We start from the raw sequence: 22883 nt of genomic DNA, 5'->3' as shown, positions 1-22883 counted from the left end.
ATTTAACTATAGATTTGTGGTTGTAGTTTTAGTTGTGATTTCCGGTTGCGTTTATTTAATTTTTTTGTGAATATATTCATCGGTAAAGCAAAGAACTTAAATTAAAAAACATTTGAGTTTCGAGTAAAAGTTGCAATTGTCGCTTAGGTTACTCCCCATTCCGGGAGTGAATATAAATGTAGCTTAACTGTTATATACAATATACATGTACATAATTAAAATTACAGCTACCCTAACAGTGTTCCTATATGAATTACAATCCAATTAAGCTACAAATTCCAACGATCCTTAACAATATCAATGGTTGTATGAACTAGAGATGTCATTTTTGCATTGTGTAAATTTTCTTTTGCTTTTTTAATTATTTAAATACTCATATGAATGTGTGTGTAAGTATGTGTATATTCATTCCTCATTTCATTGTATGTATGTATATTTTTATTTCATTTAACGGCTTAGAGTTTAAAGTCTTTCATTTCGTAGGAATTTAATGTTGTCTATGTGTTTTTTTTAATTTATTTTTTGTTAATATTATAGCACTTTTTGTGATGGATTAGAGTGATTGAATTAAATAAGGTTCAAATTTTATTTATTACATATTTCCGTGAATTCTCTTCAATAGGTTTCAGTTTTAGTTCGCCTTTTTAAAATAATATCAATTCCTATTTATATACTATAACGACGCATTTATTTCACTTTATGCATTATGTTTACCGTCTTTGCTTTGTGTGTATATGGTATGTATAATATACTTTATAATTTTATAAATGCAATTTTAGAACTTACAGTATGTTCAAAAATTTTACTTTGCTTTGAATTTTTATCCGTCCATTTTTCTATGTATAACAGTACATAAAAATTAAAATGTTGCTTGAGCACAATACCCCCCAAATTGAATATAATCAATAATTTAACTTTGATACTACACTATACTATGCTATGTCTTTTATTATCTAAGATTTGCTATGCGTTTTTCCTTTCGGTTTGTGCTACTTAAGACTCACAGAGATTTAAACTATTAAAACATTATTTTGAGTGCATAATAAGTATAAGTACGAGAATTTTTGGACACACCCCAAATTTACACGCACATACACATGATCTATACAAAATCTAACACTAACTTAAGCTAAGTTAATAGGCCATACCTTGAAAGAGTCTGGTTCTGGAGTCTAGGAGCTCGTATTGCCGCGGCATTGAACCGGAAAAACTTCCGGGGATGAACATAAATACGAAGTGGAAAAGGCCGCCTTGGGAAAATTGTATGTGTGCTTGTGTGTGTTAATAGCTCTAGGAGACAGCGCTGAGCAAAAAAGGTTTATGGGGAAAATACTCGTTAAACATGAACATAGTATGCATGCATATGTACTAACAGAAAAATTTGTTTGCTTTTATAATTTAAAAATGACTTAAGCTTAACATGATTTCATTGTTTAATATTTCGGTATGACTTGACTATGTTGGAGTTTTGGGATTAACTTTAAAGCCAAACAATTTTTTAGTTCACATTCTAATGTCGTTAATATTTGTTTATTAATAAGTTAAAAGTATTTCGTTTTCAAGTACTTGCTAAACACGTTTAAGGTACAATACATATTTCAGTTATTCTACAAAATTGCTGCTACCAATTTTCATATTTAGCTCAGCTTAAAGTTGATACAAAGTTTTTTTTTTTCAAAAACATACATATATATTGTTAATATTTATTATTAGCATCTTCATTTTTGTATAATTCACCTATCACGCAAAGGAAATTGACAAGTTTTTTCATGTACGGTGCTCATGAGTATCTGCAAGAGAAATAAATATATATGTAATTAACAACCTAATTTAGATTCACACAAATATTTGAATTTCAAAATAAAACAGTTATAAATTTTAAGCGAGTTGATAAGACTGTGCAATTGGAATATAAATATCGATTACGCTCACAATACATATCGAATGGCCGAAGGTGATCGTATTTGCGTGCGTTCGTGACAGCGACTCATCACTAATATTTTGTTCATTGGACAAACAAAATAAACCGTTTGGCGCTTAAAAAGTACCAAGCGCGCAAATCAATTAAAAATTACATTTTTTTCAATGCAATAAAATTAGAATTAATAAAAAAATTTTAATTATAAATCATAGAAAAAAGACATTTTTAGTGAATTACAACTTCGAACATGACAACTTAACAAATGTTTTATATAATATTACATTTAATCGAAACGGGTTAAAGAAATTTACTTCTGAAAAATCTTGAAAAAAGTGAAAGCCGGAAGTGAACTAATAAAATTTTTAATTTCTATGTTCAAATTTAGAGAAAATATAAATAACGTTGCATGGATAACATACAATAAAAAAGTGTGGGGATTTATAATACAATTGATTTGCATTTTGTAAAAAAAAGTGAAATACCCTTTTATAATTCCAACTACGTGGGGTATTTAATCGATATTCTCAATTCCCGCAAAAATGGCTAAAATCTCTAGTTAATAAATAAATTTCGAATTTATAGGGTATGCGATACTGTAAGGCAGCTACTGCTACACATGCTGCTTTAGAACATTACGAACATTTACGAACTTACCTTGTGTGATTGCGAGTGTGGCTGATGGCGTGGGATGTGCGGAAGCGGTTGTGTTGATGATTGAAGCAGGCGGTGGCTGAATACCAAGCGAGGTTGTTGCTGTTCCGCCACAGACGCCCGATGCGCCATTCAGTTCTGTGCTCTTCGTATTGACGTCCCGCTCGACAAGCCGCTGTCTTAGAACTCGTATCTTTTCCTCTTTCTGCAAGTGGACAACAAATTATGTTCAGTACATTATTTACCTTGGTAAAAACTTTTATTAATTTTTATTTCCTTATCCTTGCAAAAGGGAATTCATAATATTATTAAGAAATTAAAATTAAAATCAACAGAAAACTAGTCGGAAAGGCTATAGTCGAGATCCCGACTACAGAATAACAGTTGCTTTTTTTAATATAAATTTTTAATTACTTTATAGAAATTACTACTTAATAAAAACTACTGCATATTTTTGGTTGTTTGTATTGCCTTAATTTATAATGACTTTGGTTACCTATAACTGCTGTTAATTGGGATAATAGATAATATTAAAAGATAACGTTAATTACCATAAAAAAATAATATCTTAAAAGCTGTGTGTGGTGGTTTTTCGCGATTTGCTGGGGCGGAAAGAGGCGTGTCAAAAATTGAAGACAAACTTGACCTGCTCCAACGGCATTCGGATCTGCTGGCAAATTTGGTTGCTCTATCTCTTATGGTCTCTGAGATCTAGGCGCTCACCCAGATGGACGGACAGACAGACGGACATGGCTATATCGACTCGGCTGTTGATTCTCATCCAGAATATGTGTACTTTAAAGGGTCGGAGATGCCTGTTTCTCCCAGTTACATACATTCCAACGAACACAATATACCCTTTTACTTATTTTTTAAGTAACGGATATAGAAATAAAAAAAAAAAAAATATTTGATGTACAGAACGCAGAAAATAAGATATTTCTGTAAAAAAAATGTTTTAAGTATTTTGTACTACTACAAGCTTACTTGTGTTATCAATCGTTGTAGTTCCTCGTTTTCGGTTACCAATTTTTGATAGCGTTCCTCGTCTTCCTTTGATATGGCCGAGTCTGGATTGTATTTTGATTCGGCCTTATCTTTGGGATGTCGTATTACCTCAATGACCTTAATACATTATATTTAGCAAATTCATAGTTGAAGACATGTGAATTTATATACTGACCTTTGGCACAAATATCAGTAGCATGCTTAGGAAACAACAGAATATCACAGCTAGTGCAACAAATGCGAATGACGCGTCCTGCTGCGAAGCAATGACCATGCCCACTGGAGCTGTTATGAGGCACAGCACAACCACATTATAGATACTCATGCCCACATAACGCGAGTCATTGATCTGTTTCACTTTAATCGAACGTGTCTCATAGGCCAAGAACAGGCCAAATACGAGTATTAGACCCTTAAAACCGTACACGAGTCCTGCAATAATTATGAAATATTGTAATAGGAGAGTGCAGGGCATAAAATATTTAAAACCATACCTAACCACATGGAATTGCGTTCACTTTCGCAATGCTCAAGCTCTGGACGTATTTTAATATCATCAGTTGTAGATACTGGATCTTCGAGTGGGAATGTTTCGAGTATACGCTGCAGCGGATCAAAGATCTGCCAAGACAGTAATATCACTAAATCTATTGATAAGAGCCCCGAAACCATGGTGTATAGCTTCCAAGGTTCCACTTTTTTCTGCAATGCAAGAAAAGAAAAACACAAACATTATTGGTCTTTCTTGACACAAGCTGAACGGGGGAATCAAACTGAAAAGAATAAAAAGATCGACGGACCCCAAAAAGGAAAAATAATAGTAAATAGTGACAGTAAGACAGGACATGTTACAAATCTATCATCGTGAAGTGAATTATATTAATTAGTAATTAATTATTTTTGTACCTTACTAGGATCATTTACACCACGGCATATCTAAAATCATTATGGTTTAAACAGGGTTAAAAAAAATTTTAGTTTTAAATTTCTTTTGGGATTTTTTTTTATCTTGTTGAAAATAAAATTGCTTTCACACGATCGAATCTTCAAACCGATACTTTTGATTTGTTTCTTTAAGGACCGATTTCCGGATCAGGAAAGTTTGATAAAATTTTTGGAGTTTCAATTATAAGAAAGAAAATATCGGTTATCAGTTATTGCGGTTTGAAGAACTTCGGCTTTTTCGGATTCGGCATAATGAATAAGTTTGGCTTCGGTTACGGTTTTAATTACGGTTATCAGTTCCAACCGGTTAATGTTGATGCTTATAGTTACCTTCGGGTCAGTTTTCGCTTTTGTTGTAAATCGATGCACTCGCCAGACTTTGCTGAACATAGCACCATATGCTAGTGTAAAACCGGTGGATAATAACCAAGCTCGAGCTTGACAAATCTGGATTGAATAAAAATATATAAAATTTTAATGTATAGTCTTACAAAATAAGCTAGCAAAAAAATCAATTGCATGCATTCACTTATTTTAGTGATGTCCAAAATGTGCATATAAAAAGTTTTTTATAGTGTAATTTTGGAGACCATTGATTTATTTCTATACAAATCATTAAAATATAATTAGCCATTCCACATTTACTGTTTAAATTTGATGAATATATAATGGAAGAAAAAATAAATTTTATAAATTATAATATAATTTGTGGGACTTTACTTTACTATCAGTAATTATATTCACAATTAAGTATACCTTTGGATATTCGTGCGGACTGACAAAGCGGCCGTCTATGCCTAGCAATATGACTGAGATTAGGCAGATGATAACACCGAAGAGCATAATGGTGTTGCAAACAGGATGTGAAGATTGTATAACTCTGCAAAGTAAAATAAGGTTAATCAAACTGTACTTAAATAATTGTTAGTATTTACCTTCGATGCTTATTCCATATGTTAAAGATGATCAGAGCAAATGCAACGAAGATTCCACAGCTGGAGATGGTGCCCATACAGATGAATAAAGGCAGGGATACCGTACGCAGGACATGCGTGACTATAGTGCGATCTTGAGGAACCTGAAGTATTAGTAAATTAAAATATAGAAAAATATTTGTTATTTATAAAAAATCATGATTTGATTGGAGTGATATGAAATCGTCAGGAGAAATATTCGGCTCTTTTGGTAATACATAAAAAAAAGTCTGTCCTAGGTGCTTGCTTTGATGTTTTATATTTTTGGCCCATAATTTGCAAACGAAGCGACTCTTTGTATTGCGAGGTAGATTCTTCAGCTTTAGTGCAATCAGTCGATTCATGTCAAGTTTCGAACGCAATGTAATTTTCTCATTTTGCAGTTTAATATCACTTATTTCTTTAAGATCTGTGTAATTCGTTTTTACAGCCGGTTCCGGATAGAACTCAATTTCCACATGCTCCTTAGGCTCAACCGAACATGTTATCCAAATGCGATTCTTTCGCTTCTTTTCCGATTTGCTATTAGATAACAATTGCTTCAGGGCCACATAGTCTGCTTTATTAAAGTCGATCCTACGGACATCATTAGCATCTGTTAAGGGTTCGGTCTTAAATCCAATTAGGCGATTAATTTTTAAAAACACACATGGATTCGTGGTATCATAACCGAAGTTATTTGATTTCTGACATGGTCCAAATCTTTTGTTATAGCCACTGAAATTGCCATGTTTATCCAAAAAGTAGTTAAGTTGCTCTCGCATTTTATTTGTGTCTCTTACACTATATATATCATACTCGATTATTTTATAGTTTTCATGACCAAACGGTGCAAAACGCATATATGGCTGAGACATCATAATCATCGGAGTCTTTAAGTTAATATGTTCCGATAAATGGCGATACATAACTATATTAAAGAATATCGTAAACACTACGAATAAGATAATGTATACGACTAAATAACGCCAATGCTTGCTTGTTCGACCAAAGAACTTTCCGGTATTGCCGTCATAAACTTCATTTTGCCATCGCTTTCCAGCCGGAAAATGATATTCGCAATCAATATAATGATGTCTTCTTCCACTCTCCAGTTCAAATGGATCGATCTTCGGTGGCATCTTTACAGACGCTTTCGCTGTTTTTCTATAATTGGGTGAGTGTGATCTATATGGGTTTTTATAAAGTAACTTAATATCCGTAGTAGAAGTGGCCATGGATGAAGGTCTTAAAGTAACTATTTTCCTCTTCTCTGTATGTTCTGTTGGTTCGACCAATGCCATTATCATTGAATGACTATAGTGACTTCCCATAGAACCACTGCTATCATGCTCGATTCTTTCACTCAGCATATCTTCGGTGCAACCATATCTATCGAACTCGAGCTCCCCATCCCTATCATCCGAGTAGTCCTCCAATTCGGCTTCAATGTAAAAATGGGCTGCCGCATCTGCATTAATATTGGATGGGATATGATCGTTTGAATCTCTATTATCTTTATCATGATTATCCATTTGTTGATTTTCAATTGAAATTTCCTATAGGTCACTCTAGAAAAGCCTATTTTGTTTACCTTGCCACCGATCCATTGCTCCGTATTCAGCCAAGTGAGATTATCCAGTTGGGTGTCGTAATATCCCAACTTTTCGTATTTGCCATTTACCATCTGTTCGATTTGTGTTAACGCAATACGGTCGCCCTGTGAGCTGAATGCCACCACGCCCTAAAAGTATTGGTTATTGTAATTTAAAATATATAAATATAATTATTATGAATGGCAGATCTTTTACCGATACGCCTAGAAACTGTGTAGAGTTCATGGCTGCATAGATATCATCGGCAATTTCCTTGTCCGTGTAGGTGAAGTCCCTAAGCGACTTCTTTCTAGATGTTACACGTTCCATTGTCTTGTTGAAAGCTAGTGCCACGCTCCAGACAGCATCATAGGCCAGCGGTGCCTCCTGATAACCCTCCGGATATCGATCGTGATTAATGTCATAGCCATCATCAATTAAAGCTTGATTCAGGCGATGTCTGTTGGTTTTAAAATAGAGATTGTTTGATAAATGAACTTTCAATATTATAATTTTTATTTTGTTTACCGAAACTCATCGGCAGTCATGCCGGAAATTGTTGTCTGATTGTTCTGATTCCACATTAGCGCCTCTGTTGTGAGATGTCCTTCGGCAGCTATTCTCATTTGCTCTACAGTGCAGGTAATGCCCTCAGCTTCCAGATTCGCCTCATACCAGTTATCCTCGTACCACCCTAAAGAAAAGGTTTATATTATCCAATTTTTGTATATTTAAAATAACTGAACCAAAATGGTATTTAAAAAAAAATTTATTTTTTTTAGTAGCTATTGCATATTTAAAAATAGTTTTATTGTAACAAAAAACACATTTAATTATTTTAAATAGTACTTAAATAAATTGAAATTTAAATTTGTTGGTTAAGAAAATATATTTTATTTTAAAAATTATTTCCATGTTTCAATTTCAAGGAAACCCTATACCCACTCAGAAAAATGTTATTGTTAATGTCTTCTTGAAACAGTATCCAAGCTGGTGCTCCTTTTAACAACATAAATGCAGTCTTTAAAATTGAGTTTAAATTGAGCTTATATATCCATGGTCAAAATTTCGGGAGTACCAATACCGCGACAATGCATTTCTGGCCACTTGATCTTGTAGAAAGCATGCTAATATAGTCGTTAGGCATTATACATAAATACATACGGAATACAAACATATTTTAAGTACAAAACGGTCTTGTACTCAATATTATTTTCTTGACTCAAGAAAAACACATTTCTTTTTAAATACTAGTATTATTTTAAATAAATTGGTTAAGTACGCAAGCATTCTTAAATCAAAAACATTCGGATTTCGAACTAGTACGTAGAACGACATTTTTCTGAGTGTAGTAAAATAAAAATAAACATACCAACATATGTATGCTCTGCAATACTTTCATACATAATTATTATATATTAATACTTCCTACACATCTCTTTTGTCACACATATTTTAAGTTTTCATTAAAAAAGTAGACTAATATCAAGTTTCTCACAAGAGTGTAACAACTCAAAATTTTACAATTTTTGGGAATTACAAAAAACTGTGGTGCGTTTCGATGAGGTGCGAAAAATTTCCTGCTTTAGGGTTATTTAACCTGGAAAAACTCCATATAAAAATAACAGAAAAATATTCTTTCGCTGTTTTTATAACCGTTAGTTTAAAAGTAAGTTAAAGGTTAAGTTGTGTTCGTTGGAATGTATGTAACAGGGAGAAGGAGGCATCTCCGACCCCATAAAGTATATATATTCTTGATCAGCCATTTTTGTGTGTCCGTCTGTGTGAGCGCCTAGATCTCAGAGACTTTAAGAGATAGAAATACAAGTTTTTCTCCCACAGACTCCTCTTTGGCCCGCAAATCGCGAAAAACCACCACACCCACAGTTTTTAAGATAATGCATAATCTTACTTAACTGCAGCAAGATCGTACAACTAGAACGGCAGTAAAAGCTAAACAAAGTTATTAATTAAGTTATTATTTCAATACAATCACCTAAAAGTATGCAGTAGTTTTTATTAGACCGTAATTTCTTTTAAGTACTTTTATATATATTGAAAAGGGTAACGGGTATCCTATTGTCGGGATCTAAACTATAGCCTTTCCCACTTGTTTTTTATATTGAGTTTTTCTTTCTGCGGTTGTTTCGCGTCCAGTCTGATTATTCGTTTTATATATACATTTTTCAAAACTTTTCGTAAATAATTTCAAAAATAAATGAAAAAGCAATCGAGTGGATTGTCTTAACTTGTCTTACCTATAAAGAACCAGACGTGTGCACGTCCATAAAGCTGCTGTTTGTACATCTCGCAGAGAACTCGTCTCGCTGCCACCACATAGAAGAGGCCCACAATGATTCGGGCATCCTGACGTCTTAAATTACGCACGGCGTCTGTTGGATCGGATAGAAATGATTGTCTAGTTACGATTTCGACGCCAGCTTCCATGCAACGATTCTCGAGATCCTCTACGGTCTGTGAAGGAATTAATAATATGAGAAAGATTCGCAGAGCATTTAAAGGAGTCCTCTTACCGATATGAATACCTCCTCGGCCTGCTGCAAAATAGCCACACGGGACCAGCCAAATTTTTTCATCAGCTTGATGCGTGTTGGATTGTGCACCGTGGCCGAAGGATGTGTGCGAAACAGTGTTGGAAAACGCTTGCGATCGGATAGCGCAGGACTCGAAGCGCCATAACAAAGCTGTGGTAAAATTCAATTATATAGCTGCAGGTATTACATGATTTACATTATGCACTTACCACAATTAGATTCCACATTTTGGCTGCCTCTGCCACAGTGGTGCACACTGTGCTGCATCCCGCCAGCAGCATCAGCTTTTGTGGCTTGTTATAAAGTAGATTGTACATCACGCTGGCGCCCAAACCGGGCTCACACTGTAGAGAGAGACAGAGAGAGAGATAGAAAGAGACATGGAGAGGAAAATAAAAATCTAGTTGGCAAAGGGCATGACCCAGTTTGTTCCGTTGCCAACAAACGAGTCTCGCATTAAAAACGTCTTGCAACCACATTTATGGCCAAAAAACCCACATACTTGAAATAAGTATTTCGTTCCATAACTTTCGTTTGAAGACTATCATCATTAATATTTCAGCTAATTTTCAGTTTTAAGTGCGTACAAAGGACGAAATTGTTTCAGCGTAATGCTTAAATAATCTAATTACATTTGTAGTTCTTCTTCTGAATCTAATAATATTTGTAATTCAGTCGAATTGGTTTTCACAGAATGCTTAATATTAATTTGTATAATCAAAATTTGTTGTGAACTCTGTGAAATGCAGATTAAGATTTGACTCATTAAATTTTACTGTATAATCTTTAAAATGCTTTTTCTATAGAACCCTATAAAAGCATTTTAATTTCATTTTAAATCATGCTAATTAAGTCTACAATAATTGCGCGTTTGATTTTTACAAAATTTGTTTTATTTTAATTGGTAATGGAATATTTATACCCTGTCATCATTGAAGAAAAATAAGACATCGACTCTAGATAGCTATATGTATTCTTTATAAGAGTTAGAAACTGTCTTGTCTAAAAACGTGTTTAGATATCAGAGACTTAGTCTTATTTTAAATTGTATATAATAATTGTTATTTTATATCTCACAAAAAACATCTACGATGTGAAAATCTATTGGCAAAAGTCTTTGGAAACTGTGGGGTGCAGGGGCGTACGCAGGATATAAATTAGGGGCCGCAAAAAAATTTGTTAGTTTGTATTTTTATACCCTGTGCCAGCGCCGTCGCGGGAAAAGTTGCTCCTGGTGCAAAGACGGGTCTCCATTCCCCACACCACAATTGGTTTTTATATTTTAATAATTAGCAAATAAACAAAACAACGATAATTATTTTTAAAACATAATGAAGTTGACAAATCCAGTGTCGTTATTTTTTAAATGTTACAAAAATAAAAATTAAAAAATATGACAATTTCAGAGTCAAAATAAATAACTTAAATAGTTTACAAAAATTAAATCATATTTTTCTAGATTTTATGGAAGCAAAATCTAAAATTATTTTATTTATGTTTTGAGATATTCGATCGATCCTATATGTATATTTTAAGCTTTTAAAGCCTGCGAAATTCGAAAATCAATTTTTATAAACAAAAACATTCTTATTTTTGTATATATCCTAACCAAGCTAATAAAATATACATATGGACTCACCTCTGGAAATAATTAAAATTGAAAAATTAAAAAAATAGTTCCATTACAGAAAAGTTTTTAAATTGTGGTGTCAGCTAGGACCACGGGATCATTTTGCACTACACGCTTGTGTCAAACTTTCCGTTTTTGTATCCATTATGTTACAGAACTCTTGCTTTGACACTTTTTAATTTTAACTAATTGTATTTTTGCTAGGATTTTGATATTTTTGAGCTGTAATAGCATATTTTTAAATAAATTTTTATATATTTTTTATATATATAAAAACATTTATTTATTTTATTATACACAAGCGGACCCATAATGTACTCATAAATTAAGGCACTAGAAATAATACTTTATCCAATGCAATATTTTCATTCCAATGACGATTTAAGTTAGGGTAATTATGTAGATGACAACTTTGGGATATTCTTGTTATTCACAGAGTTAACGGAACTTAATGACTTATGGAATATGTATACCCTATATATGCTGAGAGTGGCATAATAAAGCATATTCGAATACTTGCCATAAATTGAAAATTAGGATTAAAAGTTTGACCAAAAATATTTTACGTTACCTGGAAATTTTATTACTTTATTCTTAGTGGTTGTGTGTTTGTTTTAATGAGTGGGTGCGAATGTATGGTTATTTTAAAGTTGAACATTTTATACAACTACTTTTTTAATTGTTTAATTGAATTTATTTTTAATTCAGACTCGGATTTATATTACAAGAATTTATTCCATTAATGAATGTTGTTCTTACGCTTTGTATAAAGTTTTCGTTTACTTACTTTATTTATTATTGTACATTTTTTTTTTTGATAAAATAATAAGTTTTTTTATTGTATCTTGAGCATGGGGAAATACAAAGCAGTGAAAATTGCAGGTTCTTGGCAGGAAGAAAATGTAAATAACGTCAAGGGCGTAGGCAGCTTTGAGCGAAGGGGGGGAGGGGCAAAAATTTTTTTTATAATATCACCACAAACCCTGCCTAAAAATTCTAGAGATTTTAATCAAACTGTTTAAAAACTTACGAGTTATATGTGTTATATTAGGTATGTTTTAAATAATTAATCAATTAATTCAAAATACATTTCATTCAATTTTAAAAAATACCTTAGTACCTTAACCTCTCCAAAATATTTTTGTTGTTTGAAAGCATTGCTTGCATAATTTCAGAAACACCACCTTTTGGGTTACTTTTAGAGATTTTTAGAACACACATTCCTATGAGCAATATAGCTTCGTAGTTAAATTAGTCTTTGTAGTCATTTTAAACTTTATAAAAGTTAAAATAATTTCAAAAACTAGCCTTTCTTACGCACTCAGCATACAAGATCCTTAAAAAAAAGAATTTACAGTAGAGTGGGTCATTTTTTTTTGGGACAAAACAACGAACTCTAAGAAGGTTTGCCCAATAAACCATCGGTCTAAAATCAAAATAGAGCTTATGAAATAAAATTAATTTTTTGTTACGCCATACAAATTGACCGACTCTATTATCCAAGACAGTTTTACAAATTGTTTACAACCTAAAAGCACAAAATTGGCTATGTCGAGGCCCTAGAAATGAACAATGATTGCTGTTAAATGTAAAAATTATAAAATTTTATTACGTTGGTTTTTAAATTTAGCAAAAGGGCATTAAATATATTTTAAATTAGTTTTTTTGTACCAATATACCAACAATGAAGATAACTCATCTTTGTGTACCCGCAAATTGGTGTGAAAAATTAGAGCTCGACACTTCACATAATTTCGTGAATAGTACCACTGTTAAAATTCATACTTGACAACTTTCAATCAATGAAAGATCCAGAGTGTCAATTTTATTTTGTTATTTTATGTGATATGATACCAATCTGAATGGATGTTGGAAGTTAAAATTTTGTTAGCCAGAATGTAGGTAGGGGCACTTGCCCCCCCTGCCCCCTGCCTAGGTCCTCGAATAACGTGATTAGAATATTACAATATCAAGCACAAGGCAAAGCCTGTAACAGTGTTGGACGGATCTAAATTTAAGTTTTTTTTATAGAATAGTCGTTGGTATTGGTTGTACCTGATGTATACCAAACAAAATTCAGTTTAACATAAAAATTTTAAATAAAAATATAAATTAAAAAAAAAAAAATTAGTGGGCCGGTGCTACAGTCGAGCATACTCGAGTACATACCCCGTACTTACTATGGAAAAAACTAATAATGGAAAAAATTAAAAAATATTTTTGTTAACTTAAATGTACATTCTATCATATTGATTACGATGTCTCATAAAACATAATAGATTTTCATACCAAGACTTGGATTTCGCCCGATCGGTCCTATGACAGCTATATGATATAGTGGTCCGATTAGAACTAACTTCGGTCAGGATGTATAAAACTAACTTAAATGCTTATTCTATGAATTTGGTTAAAATATCTCATTAAACAAAAATGTTTTTCATACTATAACCTAATTTTGACCCGATCGGTCCTATGACAGCTAAATGATATAGTGGTTCGAGTAGAACCAACTTTGGTCAGGCTCTATAAGTCTAACTTAAATGCATATTCTATTTGTTTGGTTACGATATCTCGTAAAACAAAAAGGTTTTCATACTAAGACTTAATATTGGACCGATCGGTCTTATGCCAGCTATATGATACAGTGGTCCGATTTGAACCAATTTTGGTCAGGATATACAAAACCAAGTTAAATGCATATTGTATCAGTTTGGTTGAGATATCTCATAAAACCAAAAAGTTTTTCGTACTTAGACGTGATTTTCGACCGATACAAAAATTTATATATTCAGTACACAGGTCACATCTTTCAAACCCCTTAGCCAAAATTTATGTTTCAAATACCAAAAGACGCAAAATTTTACGAACTACTGAAATTTAATAAAAATTGTTAGAGCTGTTTTGTCAGAAATCGCCAAAATGTAAGCTTAAATTTTTCTCACCTGTAAAATGTTACCTGGGTACTTAAAAAAAAAAGTTTAAAGGTACGCCTAAAAGCCCTCAAACACACCTTTCCGATATAAAACTAGCGGTTTTTCAAAAAGTCGTAGAACAAACATTTCTAGATTTTCGAAATGGAATAAATCCCCATCATTACATTAAAGCTTCTTTAGCGCTTTGATACAAACACACAAACAAACAAACTGAATTTTCATTGCATTTTGAGAAGTTCATTTTTTATTAGAATTTTTAAAAAATTAAAAATTTTACCAAAAGGCCCCAACAGCCCCAAGTATGTAGTATGCCATTTTGTAAGTTAGGACTAAACCTTTAGATCGGTATATTACTCGATCTGATCGGACAGTCATAGCAAACTTTCCAAACTAGCTGTATATATTGCTAGTCGCTTTTCGCACCCTTCGTGCTGCTTTCGTCACTAGCGCGAACTGCCGTCCGCAGTGATACTATTAATGTATAATTGATGTATCTAGTTAAATTACCACTCTAATTTATAAAATTTCACTTTGATGTCATTTCAATTCATAAATGAGGGCTATGTGAATAATTAGAATGAATTCATTTTTGTTTAGTTTTATGTTAAATGTATTACTGTTGATTTTGTATATTAAAATGAATAATTGATGTCACTAGTTAAATTGTCCCTAGATTATTAGATCATTACAGGCGATGACCGACGAAGAGTGTATCAACTGTCAGTCATAAAGTATGCACTCATTTGCATTCGCAGCAGAGAGAGAGGGAGCATGATTATTCATTAATTCATGGCTTAAATGAAAAACTCATTTGCGCTTTGTTTTTACTGCATTTAACTTCAGTTTGCGTGTAAACAACCGCTGTAATTGTTTTGCCTCGTGTCCAGGCGCTTTTCCTTCTTTCCTTTTTCATGTTATCCTTGATGAGGAGGAGTAGGAAAATATATGTACATATTCCAGTACATGCATAAATCCGAGGCTTGCCGCATTATGAGGCGCTCTTGTTTAATTGTTTCTCTGTATGTGTGTGTGTGTGTGTGTGTGTCTGTGTGCCTTTCTTGGGACATTTCACACATCAAAGTAGGTCAAGCAATGGCAAAGGCTCAAAGCAAAAGCGAATATTGCGTGCGACCTTTGCCGCTTGTTGCCTTATATGATGGCATATGATGGGCACGGCGGCAATGATGATGGTGAATGCTGAATGCTGAATGGTGATGTGCCACGCGGAGATGCCAACTAATTATGCAGCATTTAACGGAAGCTGTTTGCCTAAGCCATATAACCAGCAGTCCATAGTCAGTCAAAACAGTCCCAGTTGAGCCTAAAGCCCAGCGAAGTGAACCGAACTGAACTCATCTCAACTCAGTCACCTCTTAACATACTCTACACTTTTACATACACGTATATGTATGGTTGCATGTGCTTGGTCAGGTTTGTCTGTCAGCCTTGAATAAAACTAACTCAAATGATGAGCTGAACACCACAAATGACCTCATTCAAAACTCAAAACAAGTAGTTAAGCTTTCGCTCACTTAAAACTAATGAGGTACGCCTATAAATAGGAACTGTACGTATAACTGTAGCTCTTTCAAACTATAGCTCTTAAACATTCCTTTCAGTCTATTCATATTGCGAGTCAGCATAACTTGTCGCACAGCGGAGCATTGATAATATTTTGTGCAAGCTTGCGAGCTAGCAAACTAGCTATTAATTATGACATATGACATTTATGCGAGCAAATACATTTACACACAAATACAAACACACACTCTTATAAGCACACATAAGGTTATAAACTGTTCTTGATTCCGAAAAACTCTTTCCAACAAAAACCGACCAAACTCTAAAATACGATTTTTTAAAATTGATAAACAGAAACAACAGGAACTCGCTTTCTGAAATGATTCGACTAATAGACTTTCCTATATTTTGGTTATTATTATTATCCAACATTGAATCTTACAAAAGGGAAAAAAATCAGTCTGTATAATAAAGATAACATTACAAATTAAAAACTACTTGAAAATATAAGAAATGAAACATTTTCGTTGTTATTAACTATATTCATTATAAGTTTCCAAATTAGTATCAGGAACATATAGAAAGCAAATCAAAATATCCATATCTGTTAGCCTTAGTTCCCTTGGTCCAGCCTACCAACCTAAAGTCCATAACTAATAAAATACTAGGGGGCTCCACCCACTGCTCGCTTCGTTCGCGGTGATACAGTCGAGCATACTCGACTGTCGGAGACACCGTACTTACTATGAAAAAAGCAAAGACTGCTAAAAATTCAAAAATATTTAGCTCACTCGGCGCCCTTACATTTTCGACTACTTGCTCCAATTTGGTAAGGATGTACAAGACCAGCTTCAAAGAATATTCTGTCAGTTTGGTTACGATTTTCGCCCGATCGGTTTTATGACCGATCCAACATGAACCAACTTCGGTCGGAATATATAAAACCAATTAAAATGCATACTGTATTAGTTGGTTGAGATATCTCATAAAACCACATCCCGATAGGTTCTTTTACAGCTATATGATATAGTGGACCGATTTGAACCAATTTCGGAAGGATGCATAAAACTAACCTAAATGCATATTCTATTAGTTTGGTTAAGATATCTCATAAAACAAAAAGTATTTTAAACTAAGACTTGATTTTCGCCCGATCGGTCCTATGACAGCAATATCATATAGTAGTACGATTTGAACCAACTTCGGTCAGGATATATAAAACCAAGTTCTATGCATATTGTATGAGGTTGGTTTAGACAAAAAAGTTTTTCATAAAAACTTGATTTTCGACCGATTGTTCCTATGGGAGCTATTTGATATAGTGTTCCGACCAAAAAAAAAAGCCAACTTGATCTGCCTGCAATATATAGGAATCTACATACCAAATTTGGTGTCACTAGCTTTTAAATTGTTCTTATAATTTGGATATGAAATTTTTTTTCGATTGGAGGGCGTTAAAGGGTGCGTGGCCGAATTTTGAAATAAACTTGATCTGCTCGCAATATAGAGAAGCCTACATACCAAGTTTGGTGTCTCTAGCTCTTATAGTCTCTGAGATCTAGGTGTTCATACAGACAGACGGTCAGATAGACAGACGGACAGACAGACAGACGGACATTGCTATATCGACTCGGCTATTGAAGCTGATCAAGAATATATAGGGTCTGCCACGCCTCCTTCTGCCTGTTCCGCACATATTCTTTAAAAATATAATAATCTATAGTCACATTGTTAACTTGAACGCTAAGGAAACATGTGAAAGGTATTATTGAGAAAAATACATATGTATGTAGCATTATTAATTTTAATTCATAAGTCTTGGCAATAGACGTTTAAATTTTTTTTTTAGGATCTTCCATTTATCTAATACTGAATCCGATTACATTATAATTACATTTATTTTTTTTATTTTTGATACATTATCCTTATTTTTTATTGAGCACGCCACATGATAATTAAAGCAATTGCAGTGTCATGGCAGAATTTTTTATTAAGACAGGGTTATAACAGACAGGGTTATAACAGATGTTTTGAAGTGGAAGTGTAGGAATCGAATCCACTTAATTTACAAAGTGAATTTCTAATTATGTGACAGGTCGGTGACTCTAGCCAGAGACCTCACACACTGAAAATATAATAAAAGTACACTTTACAAGTATGGTAAGGACATCATGCAAATTAGGAAAGCTAAATTTGTAAGTTTGTTGACAATTAATAAATTGTCGCAAAGGAACATTTAAGTTTACTTATCATTCAGTTTTAGTTTCTTGTGCTGTGGCTCTCTTTTTAGAGTCGCCGACCTACCACTTCTAGTACTTTTCTGTTTAAAATTAACTGGGCTTGATTACCCCCTGCCACGCTAAAAGAAATGTTTTATCTACATCAATTATATAAAAAAAAAAAACTATCAGCTTAAAAAAAAAAATTTACTTTTATCGAGAATTTTTATTAGAGTTCACTCGTACTTGTAATATAGATGGGAAATTATTTTATTAAAGACCAAAAGAATGCTAAACTAGATTTAAAGAACACTTTATAGATTGTTGCGTTTTTTCTTCAGCTCTTAAAATTCAATTGCACAATTTGATTGAATAGACTTACACCTATTACCGTATTAGAGATAGAAATTGATTAGATTGAAACAGTTTGCGGTAAACAGTTTGACGAAATTGAGGTGAAATTGATTTGAAGAACACTTACGTCTAATACCCTTCATGCGCAATATAACAAAAGCATAATAAAACGCTCGCTACTGTGTGTGTTTCCCTCTAGAGAAATATGCTAATGAATGCCAAGTTGTCCCTCCCCGGACATACCATTCCCTTTCCTCTTCCCTCCCGACTCTCTACGTATTATTCGAGAAGCGACAAAACGAAAACGGTCACAAAAACAAAACGCAAAAACGAAACAAAATAAGTGGCACCCAAGGGGTCCCAACTAGTCGCACTTACATCTACGTATCTATGTATCTATTGTAAATATGAGTGCTGCTGTCTGGAGCAGCTTATCATAGTTTAAGCATTTAGATGTTTTGTAAATATGTGTGTGTGTGTGTATGTGTGTGTGGTAGACTCACCTCGCTGTCATTGCTGTGCAGGATGAGCTTGAAGCCTGGCAGCAGATTTGGCTCCTTGTTGACATCATCCAATGCCAGTCTTGCGGCCGGCATGCACGCCTGCCCACCCTGCCATCCTCCTTTGCCGTTTATGGGAAATATGCCGCCTATGTGCAGCTCATCCGGCCGCCCTGCCTCGCTGCCCTCCAGCTGCGGTGAGCCGATTAAACAAAGCAAAAATATCCAAAACGTAACAGCACCATCACTTGTCATATCCTGTTGAAATGTCCAAATGTGATTACCGCATCCGAGTTCCAAATACACATACAAATACAAAATCAAACTCATCGAGAAACGGACAACGAGAAACGGAAAATGAGAGACCAGAAACTAGAAATGAGAAAGCAAAGTGAGCCTCAAGCGGCGTTTTATGTGTCCAGCGAAATTTTTTATGACTCTTTGGTTTTCTTATGTTTACAGCAAACGCAAGCAATTTGTTAGTGCCTTTATAACAAAGATACTCGCAATAAGGTGGGGCATAATTTGCTATAAAACGACCAATTCAGGCCCTTCAACTTTTGAATATGTCAAAAGTTATCTGTTAATTAAGTTTCAATAACAATTTCACCGACAAAATCTGATGTGCGATATCACAAAGACTGAAAGATATTCCTTTTGTAAAGTGAGTCATAATTGACTATAAAACAACCACCCCAACTTTGGTATTTGCTATAATTTATCTGATAATTAACTTTAAATACCAATTTCGCTGTTAAAAGTTGTTTTTTGCTATCAAAAACTATATACAAAAACATTTAAATGGTTCAGGTTTATAGACTATTACATGTAAAACTTGAAAAAATTATTTTCCTATAAAACGGGCAATATGGAATCCATTTACTATTTCCTTTACTAAGCAGCCTTTCGAAAAATTCACGTATTATACATATATTTGATAATTAAGTTTCATATAAAAAAATAAGTATTACATACAATTATTTTTAATTCATAAAAGAAACGTTTAACAGAGACTTTAAGAACTCAAATGTAAGTAAAATCGCTGTAATGTATGTAAGTGAGCGTAAATAAGCTAATAAGTTCCATTTTAGAGTCAAGCTCACTATCTGTTAAACACTGTCTAGAAATTACTAAAGTAAGTCCCAATGTCTGTGTACTTTCTTACATCGTGCTAGGCTATTTCATTTCTTTATTATAAAACTTGATGGCAAATAAATAAAGTACTTTATTCAAAGGTCAACAAAAGTTAAAAGCAATTTGTAATGTCGCCCCTAAAATAGTTTGATTTGATTGCCAGTTTTCAGTGTTGTTCTTTCTATTTTGCTTGTGTTAATTTTAAAGCTTTTAAGCTGACAATCGTGAAAACAAATAAATAAATAATTAGATTCTATTTTGCTGTCGTTTTTTATATATTTTTGGTTGTTCTGCAAGGCCATTTTGTTGTTGTTTCCTTCCTTTTTTTTGTGATGCTTTGGCATTTCGTTTTATAGTGCTCTCTCCCCGTCTCTGTCGCACCGCAGACGTCTTTTTCAAAACTTCGAATTGCTGAAGAGCAGAAAGCAGTAGAAAACAACAAAATACATACATATATATAGCCCCATTCCCTAAAGACAGGCAGGCTGCTGCTATCGAAATCTGTTTCGAGGCTGTTTTCTCGTCGCTACGCTCATTGCGCGCTTGTCTCTGTGTGTGTGTGTGTGTGTGTGCGAGGTAGATACAGATAGAAATAAACGCACACTTTCACACACACGCTCTCAGACGCAGCACGCGTGCAAAGAATATGACCGTTGTGGTTATTGAATGACAGTGCCCTCAAAGGTAGGCAACATTATTTTGCGTGCCCTCAAAGATAGGCAACATTTCTTCTTTTTTTTTTGCAATATTCGTTCGATACGCGCGCGCGATTATCGACACTTCGACTGTTCGTTAATCAGCAGAAAGAGGCAGTGGCAGTGGCAGTGGCAGTCGATATTGTGCTGCGATTGTCGCTATACTTTGACACCTGGCGAAGGTAACTGTTGTTGTTAGGTGTGTGTGTGTGTTGTACCTTGTGGTTGTTGTTGTTGGGCAACTTCCGCTGACCTAGTTTCAGGAGCACACACACCACGCGTTGAATAATTACGCGAGAAGTGCGAATGCCACTTGGCCACTTCACTTCACAACACTCCAGTCCAGTCCAGTCCAGTCCACACCACTCCACTTCACTTCACCTCCTTCACTTCACCACTTTGCCTTACCTTATTTCATTCAATTCACTTCAATACACTTTACTTTACACTCTACTTAATTTAATTTCACTTACTTTGCGTATGCCGTTCAATTATGTGATGCGATTTTGTTGTTTGCTGCTTCTTCTTCTTTTGTGGCTGCCTTGGCCGGCGCTTCAATTGTTTCATAAGACACAAGAACTCTTTGACTCAATGTTTGTTGTTGCGGCTTTGTTGCTGTTGCTGTTGTTGTTGCTTTGTTTGATGACTGCGCATTACAATCGATAATCCCATGCACAAATGCAGCTCAGCGCATCGACATTGCCGTAAATCCATTTTAATGAAATGCCGTAAGCCGCACAGATTATCCTTAAATGCTGATTATTAGTTACTCCGCCTTCCCACACACTCTCCTTAACTATCTCTCTCGCTCTCTCTCTCTAGCACTATTTGTTGCAGCTGCTGCATCTGCTGCTGCTGCTGCACTTTTAACACACAACAACAACAGCGTACGGGGCGTGGAGCTTTACAAAAAGCTTCAAATTGAATTTTAAATTTTTTATCAGCTACTTTTTTCTCCTTTCTTGCTTCTTCTTGTTTCCTTTTTTTTGTGGTTTTTTTTTTTGATGTTGGCGTTCGAGTGCTTTGTTATTTTTCTGAGATTTAGAATAGATATTTGTATCTCAATTGGAAATTAAGTGTTTGCAGCGTTTTGGACACTTTCACGTGTTTTGCAAACATGTTAATTTAGAGACACACGCACACATATACACATATACACAGAGTGGTTGAAGTTACTTGGCTTGTTTTATACACAATTTTTGTAAAAAACTTTTTCGCATTGTATATTGGGGCGAGGCGCGTTATTTTGTGTTCGTTGCGTTCCACATGTATCCGACGACTGGAACTCCATGACTGACATTCACATCGCCGACTTTGGCTTGAGCCAGCGCAAAAAAGAGACAAGCAGGCAGCGCGTTGAGCTTTTACTGAGCAAGCTTTTTGTTTTGCCTGGAAGTCAGTCGTTGTCGCCGCTGTTGCTGCGTAGCTTCCAGTTAGGCAAATGTGTGTTAGTGTTGATAAAGTTTGATTTTAGTGGGCGCGAAGTTGATAACTGTCAATTGTGTGCACCGTAATTATGACCAGAGGCCACTTGGCCAGGCACAAACACACTAAGCTTCAGGGTTATGGAACTTGTACTTCGACCTCTCTATTTAATTTGTAGTGTTGGATAGTGGGGAGGATTATATGGAGGGGGGAATGGCGAATGCCTGTGACCGGCTTTTAAACTTCGAGCTGTCAAATGGCCGCTAAAATTCAACCACGCCAAGGACGATTGGCTTCGACTTATGGCCAATGTCATCGTTGCCGTTGTTGGCGTTTGTTTTGAAAGTGAAAGCCATTATTATTGGCCTGACTTTGCCCGTTTCTGGTTTGGTTTGGCCTGGCCTGGTGCTAGCCTAGTCTGGCATTGCATGCCAACGTTTTGGGGTCGTAAGACAGCCAAACATGCAAACACGCACAGGCAACAATGCTGTTGCCCCCCCAACAGGCACGCGGTAATAAACACGGACATGGACACGAACACGGACGAAGACACGGACATGGGCACGGGCAAGGTGAGGTCCTTGTCATTTAACTCACTGCCAAGTTGACCTTTTGTCGTGTGTGCACTTCACAACAAGACAGCCAACAACGCAACAAAGCACAACATAACAACAAACAAAATAAAACAACAACATGACAGAACGGAACAGTACAAGAAAACAACTTTATGGTTGCCAGCTAATTCCCAAATGCTACGCCTTGAGCTAAAATCCCTTGTAACAACCTCACCCTAATCGTCATCCTGTCACTGTCTATCTCTCTGTCTGTCTCCCTCCTGTCCATG

The 22883-nt window shown here is 34.6% G+C and overlaps 1 protein-coding gene across 1 annotated transcript; it reads right to left on the bottom strand.

Annotated features, from left to right (window-relative positions):
• Positions 1 to 1502: 1502 nt before the first annotated feature.
• LOC117780307 (gamma-aminobutyric acid type B receptor subunit 1) lies at positions 1503 to 19043 on the bottom strand. Its single transcript, XM_034616773.1, has 15 exons — positions 18789 to 19043; positions 9838 to 9972; positions 9608 to 9778; positions 9332 to 9548; positions 7602 to 7767; positions 7290 to 7533; positions 7073 to 7222; positions 5461 to 5603; positions 5282 to 5405; positions 4856 to 4972; positions 4075 to 4282; positions 3756 to 4012; positions 3560 to 3697; positions 2576 to 2777; positions 1503 to 1790 (listed from the first exon to the last, which is right to left on the bottom strand). The coding sequence occupies exons 1-15, from the start codon at positions 19038 to 19040 to the stop codon at positions 1768 to 1770; spliced, it is 2547 nt and encodes an 848-aa protein (XP_034472664.1). The 5' UTR covers positions 19041 to 19043; the 3' UTR covers positions 1503 to 1767.
• Between the last annotated feature and the right edge of the window lie 3840 nt (positions 19044 to 22883).

The sequence above is a fragment of the Drosophila innubila genome, assembly GCF_004354385.1.
Source record: "Drosophila innubila isolate TH190305 chromosome 2L unlocalized genomic scaffold, UK_Dinn_1.0 4_B_2L, whole genome shotgun sequence".
NCBI lineage: Eukaryota > Metazoa > Arthropoda > Insecta > Diptera > Drosophilidae > Drosophila > Drosophila innubila.
Note: the sequence above shows the minus strand (reverse complement) of the source record. Positions and strands in the feature narration are given on the sequence as shown.